Genomic DNA, 19,549 nt, shown 5'->3' with positions numbered 1-19,549 from the left:
TCGCCTACCATCTCAGCAGGAAAGTCCTCTTCGACTCGAAAACATATCACAGAGTTAAATAGCAGGTAAAGGAAATCAAGAAAAAATTCCCTCGCACTTCCCCGAGGGGGAGAGTGTGTAAGTGCAAATGCACGGTTGTTGATTGCGCGATTACGGTGGATATCGCGATCTTGGAGTGGAGAGGAGGCGCCCAACACCCGCAGTCACTGAGCGGAGAGAGGAGGGGGAGAGTAGCGCCCGCCGTTACGGCGAGGGCTACACGAGCGCTCTCACGCGTCGGAATGCGGAGCGCCCGCTACGCGAGCGAGAGCTCTCCCGCCCGAAGTGGAGAGGAGGCGCCCAACACCCGCAGTCACTGAGCGGAGAGAGGAGGAGGAGAGTAGCGCGCGCCCATCTCCCCCCGTTGCTAGGGAAGACGAGGAGGAAGACGAGGAGCGCGCGCACCCGCAGCTGTTGCTATGCGGACAACGGCGGCGGACGATTCAGGCTCGCTTAAGAAGTGCATTCGCACTTAAAAAGCACTACGCATTGAATTGCGATATGGGCTCCCTGCATGTTAGAAGTGAGTCCCTCCAAGGAGTTGCCCTCTTTATACAAGGTGTTTTAAATAAAGTAAGCAACCGCAAAACTCAGAAACCACAATTAAATGACCAATGTGGCCAACAATTAAATAAAATACTCGGGACTTTGCGATAATGGTACTGGAATTGTCAGGGTTACAGCCGCAAAGGGAGCATATTTACTACTGCCTATAAAAGGCCTGAAAACGCCTAATTAAATATTATCACTACAGAAAACAGGTGCAGAAGTAAAGCTGCAAGGCCACAAAGCCTTCAAAAGCACTGATGACTCCAAGGGGGTAGTCTTTCTAAACACACATTTACCCAGCCAGAAAACCCAAGTTGACAACATTGAAAATGCCTAATAACAATTCTTCCCACAAACAGTCAAATAAGCACAGTCTTCATGCCCAACCAATGAAGTGTCCCGAAAGTAAAAACCATAAATTTAATCGGTACTATTCACTAGCTCACAGAGAAGTGGGGCCCCACGCACTCATCATAGTGGGAGACTTCAATGCACAGAGAGTGTGAAGTTGGGCTTTTGGTGATGCATTCGTGAAGCTCTCGTCCTTGTCCCATCTCTTGTGTCGTCCTGTGCCTGCCTCGCGCTTGGCCTACAAGAATACTTTATTGCGCAGCACACGGCTCGGTTGTCAATAATTTGCAACCCCTAACGACTACACCTACGGAATCAGGCAAAATTACATGGCATCACGCAAGAAACACAAGTTACTACGCCATCCAGAATGGGCAGCAGTACACAGCGAGACTCCAGCCCTGACCTAACCTTCCTAGTACACACAGGGAAGGCCACTTTGAATGTAACAGACACATTCACATGTAGCGATCACTATAAAATACAAACCGTACTCACGCTAACACATCAACTTATGCAAACTCCGATGCATAAAACCCTTAAAGACTGGAGGACTTCCGAAAGATCCGAGAATGGAGGGATGAACATAATAGCACTGATGATATTAGAGGCCTAAATCAATGGATTAACATCCCTTCCAAGCTGTAAAAGCCGCCGTGCAGGATCGGGATGCAGAAGCACCCTCCGAAGCTGTTGACTCACATCTTAACCATCGGTGGGAAGCCTAAAAAAGCATACAAAGAAGACAGCACAAAGCAAAGCAACCGCCATCTCAGAATAAAACCATCTCAACTTGATAAATACGTAGAAGGACATTCAACACGATTATGTGAAGACCGATGGGCCCAAATTTAAATCAATTAAAAGGAAACCTGGATATGAAAAAAGGTGTAATGTCCTATGACACCTTAATTATCCAGACAATTAAAAAAACAGACCGAAGAGACAGACTGTGTGAGTTATTCCAAGCTTTCCTAGGAACTGACAGGGACCTCTCTAAGTAATCTTTCCCCAGTAGACAGGGCAACCAAATCTCTTGATTGACTTGGCAATTACCCAGGCAGAAATACGTAGGGCAATACTTATGCTTCGCTCACGGCCGGCCCGTAGCGTGCCCCAAATTACCAAGAAAATGTTGAAGATTCTAGATGCGTAGGTTGCTATCATACCGAAGTTCTTCAACCAGTGTTGAAAAAACGTATCATTCGTTAGACATGAAAACACGCATAGGTTGTATTTATTGCCAAACTAGGCAATCCCTTCAATCTCGTACACCTATAACAAACCTCTTTAAAATCGTGCCTGGGAAAGCTTATGGAACATATCCTGGCAAGACTGACAAAGCACATCGAAGGCACACAGCAGCTATCACAGACAACGATATGCTTCAGAGCAGTACTGCCTACGTAAGATAATCTTCCGCTAAATCATGACATTATAATACTCCAGAATAGCCTAGACGCTGCTGCAAAATTGGCACCAGATCTGGCCAACGCTTTAAACAATGTCTGCCGTGCTCCCCTTATGGAAGGAATAGAATCAATGAAACCAAGAACCGTCACATACAGCTACATCAGGAGCGTCCTCACAAGCAGAACTTCACTACTTAAAGTCGTAAGCTTAACATCGAGCATATATTCACTTTCAGAGAAGGTCACACCGAAGAGGGCCGTTCTGTCATCGCTCCTATGTATGCTGGCAATACTGACCATCCCCCAAAATTCTGAATCTGATCCTTCATCCTGAATTCAGTTTCTTCCAGATGATATCACTCCGGTGTTGAGAACTATCCGCGACGCATACATCGAAGAAACGTTTTGAAACATTTTTTAGGTAGTGAAAGAAGAAAGAGGAAATACAAGAATATTATGCAGAACAAGTAAGTCTGAACAGCTGATAATCCCACATACCGAAGGAAACAGCAACTCCTCACACATTACACCAAACCAAATTGCATAAACAACAAGCTGATTCCATAGGTCTCATGATTACAAAACCTATGCCCCCAAATTCAGAACAGGGCAAACACTAAGTGCCACCGGGCCATCGAAAGACATTAACTAACAATCGTTCCGATATGTTGAATTTAGGTCACATGCAGAGGTTTAACAGAAGAAAGGATCGGGTCGGTACAAGCGTTTTCATCACCATAATAAAATATTCTTTACCCAATTTAAACCCAGCTAGCGCAGAGCTAAACAAAGTGAATCAGTTATTAGCAAAGTATATAAACCAGCAGTTGCGCTACCAGTGTGCACCTCCACAGCTAAACTCGAGAGACTGGGTGTTCACATTAAAGCCAAGAAACGTATAGTAGCCCACTTGTTAAATCAATATGGCTGATAATTCAACCCCCGCCCCCTTTCTTGCGTATACATCATGCATAACCTTGAAATAAAACACCTTTCTCAATAAACTGGCAAATTCCTACTGCGGCATGACACGCACCCCTATATAATTATTAGGCAATGTTATTAAAAAAACACATCCAATTCACCACGTAAACCGAAGACAAAAAAAGTACTTGAGATAACCAGACAGGGTCTGCAAGTAAGCCCTGCGTCATGTGTGTGGGTGCAGCTCAATATAGACATAATGATCCCCTGTAGAGACCGGAACTATCAAGACCCTCAGTCTAAAAAAGGCGGAGGAGGCGGCAATAGCCTTAGCACTTGCACTGACACCCACCTCAAGCACAAACATCCTAGACGCTAAAACCGCAATTAAAAATGTTGCTGACTGCTTCATCTCCTAAGCAGTAGGCAAACGTTTAAACGAAAATCCCCCCATTTCCCCGGCGAAACTGGTCCCAACAGGGGAGCACTCTGGTTTCGACGGAAATGAGGTACATCACAAAATTTCCCGTGGCTTCACTGCCGGGCGGGAGCTATCCTATATCTTTTGCACGGGGCGAAATCTTCAAGTAGAGCACTTGTGTCTTAAAATCAATTCACATAATATTACCGCCTCTCCCGCCAGGTGTGCTCTTGGGCGGACAAAAAAAAACTAGCGAAGGACCAAGCACGTCTCGTGCGTCGTACAAACAAACGCCTGCCCAAACCTAGCAAGACTCACACACATACACCCGCTAGTACACAACAACGGTGATTGCCCCCTACGTGGCGCCCCTGGAAATCTAGGGCACATGATATGGTCCTGCCCTGAAAACAACTTCCTTCTAATCACCTCTGAGGAGCAGTAGGACGGGGAACTGCGTAGCCCACCCGACCGGCTAACGCCTGCTGCCAAGGGTACATTCTGAACCAACCAAATGCGCAATTCAATATGGTTGCTCTCTCGCGCACAGGTCGCAGTTTTGTAGATCCGGATGATGTCTAATTCAGATTTCGGCTGCCTGCTTCCAGCAGCGCCTCACTACGTCATTAGGCTCATTACTTACACTCATGTCCCACGCTCCAACGCCCCGGACGAATTGCGCTTACAACGTTCATCAAAGTCGCGATTTCATTGCAATTTGAGTGGTGTTGCGCAATCTGAATCAGGCCAGTACCGAAGGAAAGCGGAATATTTTGCACAATGAACAATCGGCTACTACGCCATAATTGCGGAAAAATGGGACACGTTGTGCGTCACGGACCTTATCACAGAATGGGCCTGCAGAGTTTTCTCAATATGCTTCGTGACCCCTGTACGGTCAACGCTCTCAGTACATACTACAGTATCTCTCTGCGCATTTGCGACCTTCCGCGCTGACGTAACTACGGGATCCCAATTCGCCTTCACAGCTAAGCTTCACACGATGCGCTTCAGCCAAGCGCATCGTGCGGCTTCGCGTCGCCGAGGACACGTCACCGACTCAGACTCAGTCTCCGGCCGAAGCAATATGTAGGACAGCGCTTGAAGCTGGCGTTGCAACAACGTGCTCGGCAACTATGTAACGCCATGGGAGAAGAGCGGCATAGTCAGCACTACTACCGCAAGCGACCATCAGATGAACCTGTTCGGGCTTTGCGAGAGTAAGGCGTCTCGTTTGTCCACGCAGATAAATTTTTTGAAGACCACTTTGTGAGGGGCGAATTCTGAAAGGCAGTTAACTTAAGGGTCCCTTAATATCGACTCTTACCTATAGGTAGGATTCATCAATTTTGTCGATAGATACCTGTTGAGCGCTTTGGTGCATACCGTTGCTTATTTCTATTCGATAGCTAACCCGTTCCCAGTGAAACCACTGTTTTTGGAAATTGTTTTAAGTGCGAATGCACTTCTTAAACGAGCCTGAATCGTCCGCCGCCGTCGTCCGCATAGCAACAGCTGCGGGTGCGCGCGCTCCTCATCTTCCTCCTCGTCTTCCCTAGCAACGGGGGGAGATGGGTGCGCGCTACTCTCCTCCTCCTCTCTCCGTTCAGTGACTGCGGGTGTTGGGCGCCTCCTCTCCACTTCGGGCGGGAGAGCTCTCGCTCGCGTAGCGGGCGCTCCGCATTCCGACGCGTGAGGGCGCTCGTGTAGCCCTCGCCGTAACGGCGGGCGCTACTCTCCTCCTCCTCTCTCCGCTCAGGGACTGCGGGTGTTGGGCGCTTCCTCTCCACTCCAAGATCACGATATCCACCGTATTCGCGCAATCAACAACCGTGCATTCGCACTTACACACTCTCCCCCTCGGGGAAGTGCGAGGGAATTTTTTTCGAATTAAAATTGGAACGGAATCCTGGACCGCGGATATATTTGTACCCAATCAAAGAGTCCACCTCCATACTTTTTGATTAGGGACAGCAGCGGGGGAGTCATTGGCACCACACAGAGCAATGCTAGGTCCGCCCGTTTTTGAACGTCACCCCTCCACACACACACACACACACACACACACACACACACACACACACACACACACACACACACACACACACACACACACACACACACACACACACCGGCGTATAGCGCAGTATGGAAAGGAAAATCTTAGTAGCGGCTAAGCATTCTGGTGGCCAGCAGGAGCGCCTGCGCCGTGCAAACCAGTATTGTAAACAAACGGTCGAGGTAGGCCGCAAAGTTTCGACCCATCCGCGTGACGCTTGTAAACATCAGAAAATCTGCCCCAACCATAAACACACGCATGTTGTAATGTTACTGTATAAACACAAAGTGTGAGTCTTCGCTTTTAATAAAACTTGTTGAGCTAGTTGGTACATGCTGATCGGAAAGAATAAAAGGGGGCGCTGATCAGCCGAAGACGAAGTAGACGAAATGATGTGTGTTTCTAATTCGTCTTAGTCTGATTAGCGCCCCCTTTTATTACTTCTGTTTTTGTCAGTTTTAATGTTGCGGTGGATCTTTTCATAATAGCATCGCCTGGTGCCTATGGGGTCGTAGAAACGTTAGGTTCGATTTTAACAATGGTAATTTTATAGTTCACGACGAATATCTGAACCAGGACTAATTCAATGGGTTAGCGAATGCTTTTACATTCATTGGCAGCGAGGGGAAATGAACGGTACACGGGAGCGAATTAGTGTTTGTATGACCTCGTCAAGAACTGTGTACCAGATCACCACAAAAGACGTGTATCCGGCGGAGTGCGCAGAGCGGTCATTGATGAACAGCCTATAAAGGAGTCATTTTATACGAATAGTACACTTTTGAAGGTGTGCTTGACGAGTATGCATCCGCGTAATGAAACGTTTCGTTCAAGAGAACAAACCATGTCGTGACTCCCACCAGACCAGCGATTTCACTCGAAAATTCCGTGTCTTTCTACAAGCGAAGCGCGGTGCAGTCGAAGGATAGTGGAAAACGAAGATGATTCGCGATTGAGCTTGTTTTCTAACTAAATAACTGAATGAAGCTTGGAACGAATTGTTTTTTATTCCAGCAAACCAAAATGGAGCGGCCAATTACTCTACCGTAGCAGCGAATGTTTTGAAAGATGGAAATTACAGAATAATTAAAACTCCCGAGGTAAGCTACATAAATACGAAGGGTTAATTAAGCATGGCGCAATGTTAGGATTTTCGTGGCGGATGATATTTAAATAATTTGCTCCAGCATAATCACTACTTAAAAAAGGTACTGCCGTTCTTTGTAATAACAAACATTTAGTAAATGTTCATGTATTCAGAGCAGGTGGTAACTATGTAACCTTTACACGTTCACAGTAAACCACTTCTGAAAAGTAAGTAAAACTCGGTCTAATGATATAGCCATCGTAGCAGCCAATTTCATAAGGTTTTGTTTTTCAAAATATGAGGTGGAAAGCATTCACCATTGCATTGGCTTTCTCACAAGATCGAAACACTTTTTTGACGCAGATCCGCCCCTCACGAAAAATTGTACGAAAGTACCCATTGCCAGCTTCGCATTAAGATTACCCCACCTTCCCGCGAGGGGAACCCTGTGGAGATGCGACGCGTCTTGGGGGTTCACTTGGTGTTTCCGTTGGGTTGATTCTCTAATTGCGGGAAACGTGTGAGGAACGCGTATGATGTATTCTTTATTGCTTTGGCCGGTGCTGGAACGACCGCGGGTATGACACAACGTGGCGCGGCTAAGACGCAACACAATTCAACACAATCCACTTTAATCCAATCCAATCCAAATCCAATTCAATCCAATCCAATCCAATCCAAGCCAAGCCAACCCAATCGAATCCAATCCAATGCCCCTCGCGAGAGGGTGTTCGCTATCGGAGAGGAGAGGGGGTGAGCGGCGGAGAGCGCAGCTCGCGCGGCGAGGAGAATGGGGGAGGGGTGTGGACGGACAACAACAACGCCGTATGGAGGGACAAGGCGAGTGAATGACATGCAGTCGCATCAAAAAAACATATATCGGGCTACTACACCTCGCGTAGCACACGGACATTTGTGCATTTCCCATTATCACAGCACTGGCTACTATTTCAGTACCATGTCTAAATGCGGAAGCCAGTCATGAGTCTACTTTACTCCTTTAGAAAACCTAATAGGTTATTTTGGTGTACTGCGGCGAAACAGTTCAAAAGAGGTTTGAATGGGTGAGAGGCAAGACCAACAAATAAATTTGCCCAAGATGCGCAGCGTATTGTATGTTAATAACTGTGCACTAATGTGGTGCTTTTTGTTGCCGAGTGTTTGCATCCGAACGTTTACCATACCTGAAGCGGAATGCACTAAGCCAGACTCCATGCCAGTTCCGGGACCGCCGCTTGGTAAACCACCGGCAGGCCGTCCAGCAGCACCCCCTAGCAAGCCTTGTACAATGTCAACGCCTTGAACCGCTCCTTGTTGCCTTAGACCTCCTCCTGGGTGGTCCAAGAAGCGTCCACATAAAATTCCCGTTCGAAAAAGCGATAGGTAACTTTTATTTGTTAGGACACATGCATCGTAGCAACAGCAATACCTGAGGGAACTCCACTTGAGAGTGATCCGCCGACTGGGTTTAAAGCACCACCACTCGACAGCCCACTGCTGGAAGCGGGGGTTAGTCTAGGAATGCCGCCACCGGCGCTCGTTACAATGTTTGCTCCGAAGCTGTTTGCCGATACAACTGCCGAGCCGACAGCTGAGAGTCCCCCGGCAACCGTATGGCCTGCTTGTTGGAGGCCTTGCTGAACTGCTTGCCCTGGATTTACACTTGCGGGGAAGCTAGGTCCTGAATCAGTATGACAAAAACACCAAAATTGAAAGTTACGTGTGCGGAATAAATATTCAGGTAGAGCGAAAAAATTCTAGCGTTATCCGGATACACTCCTTGATTTCGGATAGGATTTACTGCCCTATTCAAACTAACAGAAAGACAGAAATTACTAACTACACCAAAAGGTTTCAATTGCAAGCTACAATTCCACAAATTGAGGCTGTAAACTACAGCCTATGTCTTTCATTTCACTTTTAAGGTTAATATTATTTCTTGGGCTGCATAAAAGGAACCTTCTATCTGTCTGTACGTCTCTGGAACCCATTACCCCGCCAAAAAAAGGAAACAAGAGAAAGAAAGCTTGCACACAAAATATATTTTTCTGGAAAAATTACAAGACAATAGTTTTTGCATCACTCATAGCTGTGAACGTTTTACAAAAGAAAGTTTCAGAATGTCCAAAGCAAATTATTCTAACAAAACCGCAAGTACCCTCTGAAGCTGAAGTTATTCCAAATAAAAAGGCATGTTGGGGTGGCCTTTGTGATGTTCAAATAAATAACATAACAAACTTTAAAATGGTGCCGATGGAAACAGAGATAAAAGCGAACCCTAAAATAAAGCATGTCCGCTCTAACTCCTCCAAAGCACAACCTAACCAAAATGTCAAAACATACGACGCACGTCTAGAACGAACGCGGTGAAAATTATGTCAGCAAACGTTTTAAAAATTCTTGAAGGGAAAAAAAAACGAAGAAGTATGTCGTCTGTAGGGTAGAAGGTTGTGATGTTGACAACGACGTGTTGGCGACGACGACGACGACGAGGACGAAAACGCGGTGGGAACATACCCACGCAGTATTCGTGGCGTGAATGCGGGCAGCGGTGATTGCACTTAGTGTGAATCGTGAAGAAAGAGGAAGCGGCAAGACACACGAGGGAATGATGTAGGCCAATAAGAAATGGCCACTACAGAAGAGTGAGGAGGCTTGGCTGGAATGGAGGATAACGTCGGGAGGAGTGGACGGGGCACGTTCAAAGGGAGTCTACCTGGCGCCTTGGCATCCTGGAGCCGAGGCGCGACTCCTGAATCGTGGAGTCGCGGCACGTTGGCGTGCTCCGCCTTGGCCGACCCGCTGCCTGCTGCCCGTCGTCAACCGGCGGTGGCCGGTTGCCTCCTGCCCGCTGCTACAGGGCGCCCGATCGTGAGCGGGTGCCGAACAGACCGTTTTACATGAGGACAACGGTGTGTCTTCCTCGTCGACATTACGGCACGCGCGACGACTTCGTCGTAGCCCTGCGACGCCTCGGCGCGCATCGTCACCAGAACCCACGACGCACTGTGGACAATGCCTCATCGCCGAGAACGGTGGGTGGAGACTTTCTTCGGATGTTTAATTTAGAACTAGTTTTTCTCGGTGTTATGTATATTGTACGGAATGTTGAGGCGTGGTTTGCTTTCGAGTATAATACATTGTGGTTTGATGTGTATTGTGTTATCTTAAGAATATATGTTTCTTTTTGCCATTGCCAAGGGCTCTCGTCTGTTTACCGGCACTAAGGAAAGTCCCAGTCGCCACTAAAAACCTGAATAGAACCTGCGGGGGGATTTTTGTTCCTCACACAAAGGAGAGGTGCGAAGGAGAGATTATTAGGTATCAGGAGAATCGTCTTACAACATTCGCCGCAGAGCAAACAGAGGCCGTGCCATTTTCAATTTCAAGGACACAGCGCCTTGCTTCGTCTACCTCATTCAGCTAGAGCAATACAGCCGTAGCGGTGTCGAGGGTGTATGCGTCACTCGCGTTCCAGGTTCATTGTGTCAGACTCTGAAGCACTCAGAAATTTCCGTCCCTGTCTTTTAGTCATTTTACAACCGGCCATTTTAGAAGACTCTTCTCTGCTTGACACTGGTGAGCGGCTTTTAACTGCGGATCCCTTTCGGGGCTAGACCTGTCGGTATAGCTGGTCCGCGGTCCATGTATCCAGCCACCGCAGTCATGCAACCTCACGGAACCAAACAGAGGCTCCGAAAAGAAACCCGCTAGTCCCTCGATTACGCCTTGCGGCCAAAAGTTGACAGGATACCTCAACAACAGGTTTATCTAAGCAGCCCTATTCAAAACTCCTGGAACCGTTGGCACTGGCCAGACATTTCCCCTTTAATCAGCGCAAGGACAACTGCAGGGGCATTTGAAGCAAAATATATGTAATTAACTGGCAGTCCCCGCGTTCATTTAGTAACGAATTGTCGTTCGGTTGGTTTTCACAATAGTACTCGAAAAAAAGTGGCCGAGGAAGAAAAAACAACGCGCTCAAGATGGGGCACAAAGGCTCCAGCACGTGCGAGTAGAAAGCAAGCACAAAAGGAACAGAACAAAGGAGAACAAAAAAAATATGAAGAAAGCGATACAAGCTGTACAAGGAGAATGCGCGCGAACACTTGCGTGAAGATTGAATGCATTGAACAAACCTGTGTTCAATTCATTAATACATGAGGGAGACAGGGAGGAGCAGAGCGTCAGGGATAGTAGCAAAGCGTGCATAACAGTGACAGATCGCCTCTGGCGAATCACTGTTCCACGAATGACAGATTTTACGCTGAGTGAAACTGCTTTAATGTTTATGGTCAACTGACCAGTCATTGCTTTGGCTTAAAAGAGTACTGACGCATGTATTTATGCATGCTGTATGTATGTAAAGAACTGAACAATCTAGCGGCCTAGAAGCGTTTCCAGTGTTTAGGCAATGAAACTTCCTTCGTCCATGTATGTATGTATGTATGTATGTATGTATGTATGTATGTATGTATGTATGTATGTATGTATGTATGTATGTATGTATGTATGTATGAATGAATGAATGAATGTACATATTTATTCCTTCACGCGAAAGCTACGAATGCGGGAGACATGATTCACTCTCACGTGAAATGTAAAGCATCGAGGCACGCTGACGACGTAAAAGAAACGTTAATTTTTTTTCAATAAAGGTGTGTTCATTCATTTATTCCTTTTAGCGATGACGTTGTTGCGTCAAAAACGAATATCTGAGCCATGTTAAACTGATTGTTAAGCAAACATTTGTGCGCAAGTTGACAGGGACGTGAAAAGGGGTGAAAATTAGAGAATAAATTCTCGTAAGAACAGACAAAAAACGTGTAAAAGATTTCAGCAAATAAGTGGTTCTGGCATTGTGAGCAGAGCCGAGAATGCAGGGTGATGCGAAAATTCTTATTTGATTCTAGCAGTACACTTCCCTAGGGCTACATTCTTACATTATCATAGATGCGCTTCATCACAACGGGTGTTAATTACATAAAACTGGCTTGAGCTCGGCAAATATGACAAATACCGTTTCCAGGCATGCCATTTTACTCAAAAGCGTGAATTCCTTCTTGTGAGACCTTCCAAAGCACACTGGCATGTTTGAAGTTCGCGACGTGGAATCGCATACCCCATTTCTGACTCACATAATTTCCGCCCCCGCTGTGGGCCGACATAATGTATGCATATTATTGGTGACTCTGCGACGAAGCCTAAAGAAGATGTTTAAGGTCCGACGCAGACAGAAAAAGCAAAACGGGCATTAAAGAATTGTTAAAAAGTATTTTTGTGCTATAGGGAATGGTTCTTTAACTTGCATGAAGGCATAGGGAAGTGGCTAAGGACTGTCCCTGCAGATCCCGAAAACGCGGTTTCGACTCACGGCGGTGGCCACTCTTGGAGGGGGAAAGCGCTACTACCGTTTTGGGACAATTTAGCGCACGTTAGGGATTCCAAGGAGGTAAAAATTAATCTTGAGCCAGCTGCTACTTCTCTCCTCATAGACCAGGTGTAGTTACCACCCGCAAATAAGTAAATATTTTTACTACCTGAACTGAAGTTTTTTAATATATAGACTATCTGAACCGAAACAGCTTCCACCAGTTACACGGCAATCCGACACAGTACGCAGCCGAATACAAATTCTGCAATGAATTAGGTACTCTCAGCCATATTGTTGTGGATTACAAGGAAAACCCCAACCTACCACCCCTTCCCAATGCCCTTTCCTCCTGAGCAGTGGGTAATACCGTTGACTATATAGGGGTCGCTTGGAGGACAAAACACTGCTTGTAATCCGGGATACGGCGGCGCGGTCAATACATGGATTCCTGAACTTAGGATCCACTCCTACTTTTACTGCTCAATAAATGTTTCATGTCTTTCTCTCCCTCTTGACCAATGTGCACCCAAACTTCCTTGAGGACGTGTTGCAAGTGCACCTATATTTCCGCCTGTAACAATTGCTGCCAGTGATCCCTCAATTGCTCGCAAAACTTCCAGAAAACGCCCGCAATGCCGCCCCTTTCAGTATAAAATGGAAGGCAGTAACAATCGTGCCCTGGTTGTGGTACGTGCATCTTAACATTTGCAATGCCTGTACCAACTCCGCTTCAAGAGAGTACGTTACTTCCGGTGGAGGCGCCAGCAAAACATTTACCAACAAAAAAAATTGGAACGATACCTGGAGCATTTGTTGGGGTGCTTCCAGGAAGTTGTGTTCCGATGCCTGCTGCTGAATTTGTAACAATGTTAGAGGTGACAAGCGATGCTGTACTCATTGCTTCTCTTATTCCATGTGTGCCTTGCCCAAGACTTTGCAGCTGACTCCCACCTGCGAGAAAGAACGCGGATTCCGAATCAGAAACAAGACAAAAGTTGGTTGAGACGGCAGCATAATATCGTGCTCCAAAAATAGGCCGCACAAAGCAGCCGTGCCCAAAAGAGCGAAATTCAGACGCAATTGCGATAGACAACGAATTGTTGAAGGAGAAAAATGGGTTGATTGTATGTGTGTGAAATCCAGATTCAGTGCCTGCTTCTAATCAGACGTACCCAGCACGGTGGCTCAGTGTCTAAGGCATCATGCTCGGTACCCGATAGATGCGTGTTGGATCCGGGCGGCGGCTGCTGCTTTCGGGGTTGGAGGCGGAATGTGAAAATGAAAGTGTGTGGAGATTTTGGGGCACGTGACAGGATACTCCGAGCAAAAGTGTATGTGTTTCCGCGCCATTTGAACCGGATAAATATGATGGCACAGGTAATAAACGTCTACATTACTAGCCCTAAAAATGTCTCGGGCCTTTTTAATACAAGCATTCTTTTATAAGTACGAGCATTCTCATATAAATATAACAGTGCTTCTACTTTGTTTTTTGCTTAAAAGCAGAAAAGTCCCCTTCTAACGTGTCTGCTTCAAAGCAGAGACGTTCGAATGGTTGTAACGATAAGAAAGCCTGATAATAACGCACAAAACGGTGTCGAAGGCCGGCAACCCAGCAGCAAGCACTAACAAAAAACATCTATGCGCGAGCTGTTTTCAGCACCAAAAAAATTAAGCTCTCATGGACTGTAGACAAGACGCGGGTACGAGAGAAATGAAATAAATTGATCAAATTGTCTATGACTTGTGAAGTTACGTATCGTGCGCGAATCGGATGGGGATGGAAGGAAGAGGAGAGGGCATTACGTTGTGGCCAGAAGAGGATTTACATTGGATGACTGATTTAGAGACGGAAGCAACTTGAGGCTGATATTTATCGTGAGCATTCCCTTGATAGCTCTCTCACGATGCGCGTCCTTGCGTGTTTCGGTTTTTATCAAAAGAAGGAGCTTTAGTCACGTATTGCGCACTCAACGGAGTGGGAGTACGCACTCGGTCACATTTATATGCTTTTCAAACAGTGCAGAGAATACGTAAGCAATCGGTGAAAGTAAACAACTGGTATGGCCGCATTTAGCTGAACGTTTGTCATAACCATGAACCATGGTTTGTTGAATTTAAATTTTACCGGCCCGAAAAGCTAAGCAAAACAATCTTCCTAATTCATCGTTTCCGTTACGTTCGACTGATTTGCGAACACTCAAATAATTTATCTGTGACCGCTCGCCTCCCTAAATGAGGTCGACGAAGTCCGTCCGAAACACATTTATAACCTTCACAATGACACCGCGTGGCCTGCCCTAATCCACTCATTCATGCCACAAAATCCGCAAATGGAGATTGTTAACGTCAGCAAATGGGGCGTATTATTGTTATCCATTCGAAAGGGAGTCCTGCCAGTTGTCAGTCGCTCCCGATATGGACAGCGAGACTGCCCTCGCTTAACAAACCTCTAGGGCTGGCCCGCCCCACTGGCGGAAGCTGAACACGCTGGTATCGGGAGCACAGCGTGTTGAGCTGTCGCCAGTTACTGTTCGGTACATGGACCACCGCCCATTGAAGCAACTCCGTCGGCCGTTCTTGGGGACTACCCACCGAAGCAGCCACGGAACACACGAGGCCGAGGGACCTGGCGCCAAGGCAAGCGAAGCGAGCTTTCGATTAGCTGCAGTGGGTGCTGCTCTTCCGGAAATGGCCTGGAGCGGAGAGCGGGAGCGCAGCATCAAGCGACCCTTCTTCGGCTGTGGCGGCCGGCTGCTCCTGGTCCAGCAAACCTGCGGTTCTTCACCACCGAGGGATACACAAGCCAGCGCAACCCGCCTGCGGGTTTATCAGGCGAGCTTCGCGGTTGTACCATCATGCAGCCAACATTGGGGTTAACTGGCGTGGGGATTACGTTTATTGACGTGTTTCCTAAGTTGAGGCTTGGGAATGACTTGTGCAGGGCGGTACAGTTTTAATTGAAGTATCGTCCAGCATTTAGGAAGGAGAAATGCGGGAATTCCGTGCGAGAACCAGCGATCCCGACTCAGTACGCGGTTAGCAGACGACTCTCCTACTGCGATCCGAGGCGACGTGGCCGCGATTGTCCAAGCGGTTCTTCGACGACGCTGGTAACGAAGGCGGGGGTCAGCTGCGACCCGTGAGCTGGCGCCACAGCTTCGACAAGCGGGAGCACGAAGGTAAGATATTTTTCTGTACTGAGGAAATACTTCGGCTGCGGTGAGCGGAGATTGGCTCTTCCCCTTCAGCGTTGGCCAAGTGATGTCCATCGGTAGAGCCAAAGTGGCACGACTCTGGCCGCTCGAGAAATGCGAAACCCATCTAGGTGGTTGAAGAAGGGACCGCTAGGGTGGTATTTGGAATAACCCACCGTTGGTGGTTTGCGTTGGTTGCCCTTGTGTCTTTCCTGCCTCCCACGCCGGCGCCGTGCACGCGGCAACCACGTGTGGAGAATCGCCCAAGTGCAACCATACCAATACAGTCAACGCCTTTAACTCGTCCAAACCAAGGCTGCAAGTCTTGCGGTCCTTGAATCTATCCAATAATCAAGCTCTGACCAGACCCACCTGACCCATTTTCGTGGCGCTTGCCGCTAGTCCACCTTTGTGGGCCCCCTTCCCAGAATAATTCACCCCGACCTACACACTAATCGTAGGGAAGCAAGACGCAAATCCTATGAAAAACTTTACTGCAGAAGCTAAACGTTATCTACCCAAGTGCAGCCAGTAACCAATATAATCAAACTATGATTTCAGTGGCAACCTTTAAGAACGTTTCCCCACTACCGCCGAAACCTGTATAACCACTTACCTGTAGGCAGATAAATTAGCCACTGCGCTCGCCCTTAAACACAGCACCTCCAAGATTACACTGACTGATTCCCAATCCCCCGCTGCAGTATCCATTCGGGACGGGTGACTCCACCGAACTAAGACTACTGAAGAACAGCTGCCTGCCCATCGAGTGTTCGGCCACTGTGCATTGACGTGCTGTAATTGTGCATATGAACAAGGTCGTCACCTCTCTCAGCAAGCGCCTCACATTTGGGGGGAGAGGAGGTTCTGTACGACTCCTTCCCTACGGAGAAATCATCCAGTATTACAGAACAAGACGAGACAGAACTTTCCCAGCCATCGCACATCATCAAATTAAAGCCAAAAAACACACTCAGCCGAATTCAGAAGAAGAAATTTTCCCCACCATGCCCGTATGCATCTACTATTTTTCACACTACACTTAGCTATATGCAAATTTTGCTGTATGCAAGGAACCCTCGAAAACGTAATATTTGGCTGCGCGAAAAATATACACCTTCCGCCCCTGAAGCTATCCCTTCCCCTGAGCAGTGGGAGATATTGCTGCCCAGCTGTCGATCTGAGAACAAACTCCTGCTTCTGACCAGGGCTGCGGTAGCCCAGACAGCCCACGCGCCCCTTTGGAACCACGAATGCGTCTCCATCATCACAAACTCTCAAAGCGCCCGTGTATGAGTGTCTATATATCCCCCGTACATGTTAATATTTCGTATACGTATGTGGTATGTAATTTAGCCTCATCTCCTTTGTACCGCGCCATGTATAGTCTTCATCACGTGCTGGAACTTGTGATAGGTCCCTTTTAGTTATTTAGACCGAATGAGGGGTCATTTCTGTGCACTGTATAGTAAAGTTTACCAAAACAGACTTTTCAAGCTTTTATAAAGATATAATAAAAATACCATTCACCGATTGGCCACATTTGCTGTATATACATAATGGATAGTGTAGTGTTAGTGTATAGTGTATATATGGTGTGCATATTTTAAGAAGTTGTCATGTCTCTTACATGCTCGATAAGGTTGATCAAACGACGTTCAATACCTGGACTGAAATTTCTTGGGCCAGGCACACTGACTGGGCTGGCGCCTCCTCCACTCAAGCCAGTTGTACCAAGAGCTCCAACGCCGCTTGGCGAGCCTGCTCCAGCCCCGGTTTCAAAAACTCCTACCAGTGCTCCTTGGTCTCCTTGTAGACCTGCTGTGAAATTTCCGCAGAAGCCAGCCGTTACAAACATTTTAAACGTGGAGTACAGATTACATTTTCTGTATTTTTTAAATGTAATACACTGTTACTTTTGTAATACCTGAGCCCACAGGGCGTGAACCTGGTCCGCTAGCTCCGGTCGGAGAAATGCCCTGGGGACTACCTCCACTCGGTCTTTGAACAATAATTCCAGCGGTGTGTTGTGCAAGGTTCGTTGTAACCCTTGTGGAAGAACTTGTAGCGCCGGAAGCCGTGATGAATCCTCCAGCAGCCATTTGGCTGGGTTGTTGTATGACTTGCCCAAGTAGTACCCCTGACGACCCACCTGCGAGGTATCCGTAATTGTCATTAATAAGATAAAGCCGGTAGTGTTTGGTACTACAGAAGGAGGTTCTATTCAAACAAGTACATCAGCGGAACATGGGCAGAGGAAACACGAACATCGTATTATTGACAGCGGAAACAGGAACACCGTAAAAAAAAATTGTATGTAGATAGACTTATCCGTGTTTAAATGTGAAAATATCTATGAAAAACTTGTTTCTCAATTAAATTCGGCTTTCCTTCTACTCAGCGATGGTATTTTTGATATATTCAGCCAAATAAAGTGTGGTCACCAGCGTGGTCCCCGCAGTCACCGGCGGCCGTAAACAAGACGGAACGTTTACAAAAACTAACAAGGGGATGGCGGATGTTGCAAAACATTGTGGTTCATTGTTTGTGTGCCGTTCATACAGGAGTGACGTCCACGCCAGTATCTAATGGGTGATATGTTAAGCCTCGCATGGTGATCATTGCATCAAAGTCTTCGAATGCCCGTATCTTTGGAAGAACGTACCGGAGACACTCCAATCGTCACGACGGCCCTCACTTTCCGTGGCAGGCAAGTGTCAAGGGCGCTTGCGGGCTGCATTTAGGTAACATTTGCAAAGACTGGAGCTCCGCAAGTATTCCAAATTGTGCGTAGTTTAGAGTCATATTCTCAATCCTACGTATTGCAGAAAAAGTTTGAAGATTGAGGCTTTTCTTTCATTTTTTTATTCTTGTTACGTAGGAAGCGAGTATATAACAGTTCTTCTGTATTCAGCTGTAGTTATAATTTGGGAGCTCACTTGTTTGCTTTGAGTGGCAAAACTGGGGATCTGCAGCGGAAATTCTCAATCGTTAATACAGAGGATTCATTCTTACTATTGGTGGAACTCCGAGGCACATTTCACTACTTTGGTTCATCAAGGACTGGTGATATTTTTAGGGGAAGCTAAAAGGGGTCTCCTAGATCTTCTTTAATAATCAGATGTCATCTCGTCGGGCTTTTCTCTTGCAACGAATTAGGTTTTCTCGTTTTTTCACTTCATGCTGTATTTCCAACACTCTTCCCGTAGTCGCGTAAAATAACAAAGATACCGGGTGATACCTGTGACCCGCTGTTTTTGTCGAGAAGTGGACGCTTAGCGCCAAAAACGCAAGAAACTTAAGTGGTTCATATAAATGTTTAATTTAAAGAAGTTATGTCTGATTCTTCAGCGGATATAGCACTATTTAGTGCTCTACCGTGAAGTAAGCAGAATCTCCTAGGTTTCTTGGGACTGCTGCCACGCTGGGATAGGCAGCGGCTATAGTTCGAAACTGGGCACGGCGCGTGCTGAAGCCACGTGTCGGCTCATAATCGTCAGCGTCATGTTTTTTTTTATTGTTGCCTATACCTTATGTTTCGTGTTTCCATGAGTATTAGCCCGAAGTATTCGCCCTTGCTATGACTTTTGCCATCTACACTGTTTGAGCTAACGACGGGCCAAGTTAAATCAATTTCATTACACCCCCAGCTACGCGTGTGGGTTTGTGAATTTGGACCTTACACAGAGAATTTATTTCCTACGTCAGGCCGGCGCATCCTCACTTACCTGAATGCCTTTTGAACTCCGCACGTCCCATCACTCTGGTGCGTTGTCAGACGCATTGAGGCCAGTGAGGACAATACAGCGTCACGTACCCGTGTTCGCCCCAAAAGCATACAGACGTTCACAGAAACATTGCGTATCGCAGTAATAAGGACATTTGGATGGCGCATACTCGCGTTCGCAGTGAACAGGCACGCCTCTCTTTTTTTTCTAGAGACGTTTTACGAAACGCGATGCTGCACCTGGGAGCATAGGAGCCGCGAGAGGGCGCCGTACGCCGAAAACCGCCAAAACGGTCATTTGTGATCTAATAGGAAATACAATGCTTTTGTGGTAAGACTAGCTGCCCCTATTTTTAAGCTACTTCATGAGGTCGTTGCCTATGCAAGCATATGTCCTCATCCAGTCATT

At 46.9% G+C, this 19,549-nt stretch overlaps 1 protein-coding gene across 7 annotated transcripts in view; it reads right to left on the bottom strand.

Moving 5' to 3' along the window:
* The window catches only part of LOC144150942 (uncharacterized), a 120,321-nt gene that overhangs the window by 63,491 nt on the left and 37,281 nt on the right, over window positions 1–19,549 (bottom strand). For 5 of the 7 annotated variants that reach the window (XM_077682242.1, XM_077682245.1, XM_077682248.1 and 2 more), the window contains exons 4-8: window positions 17,341–17,565; window positions 17,079–17,234; window positions 13,018–13,167; window positions 8,272–8,523; window positions 8,027–8,173 (exon numbers count right to left, since the gene is read on the bottom strand). In XM_077682242.1, coding sequence (XP_077538368.1) covers window positions 8,027–8,173; window positions 8,272–8,523; window positions 13,018–13,167; window positions 17,079–17,234; window positions 17,341–17,565 — 930 coding nt within the window. The remainder of the gene's footprint in view (window positions 1–8,026; window positions 8,174–8,271; window positions 8,524–13,017; window positions 13,168–17,078; window positions 17,235–17,340; window positions 17,566–19,549) is intronic. The other 2 variants (XM_077682243.1, XM_077682247.1) reach the window with 2 other exon arrangements.

Source organism: Haemaphysalis longicornis, unplaced genomic scaffold (assembly GCF_048455015.1).
Source record: "Haemaphysalis longicornis isolate Haplotype H1 unplaced genomic scaffold, Haemaphysalis longicornis Haplotype H1 scaffold_81, whole genome shotgun sequence".
Classification (NCBI taxonomy): Eukaryota; Metazoa; Arthropoda; class Arachnida; order Ixodida; family Ixodidae; genus Haemaphysalis; species Haemaphysalis longicornis.
This window is presented reverse-complemented; position numbering and strand designations above follow the sequence as displayed.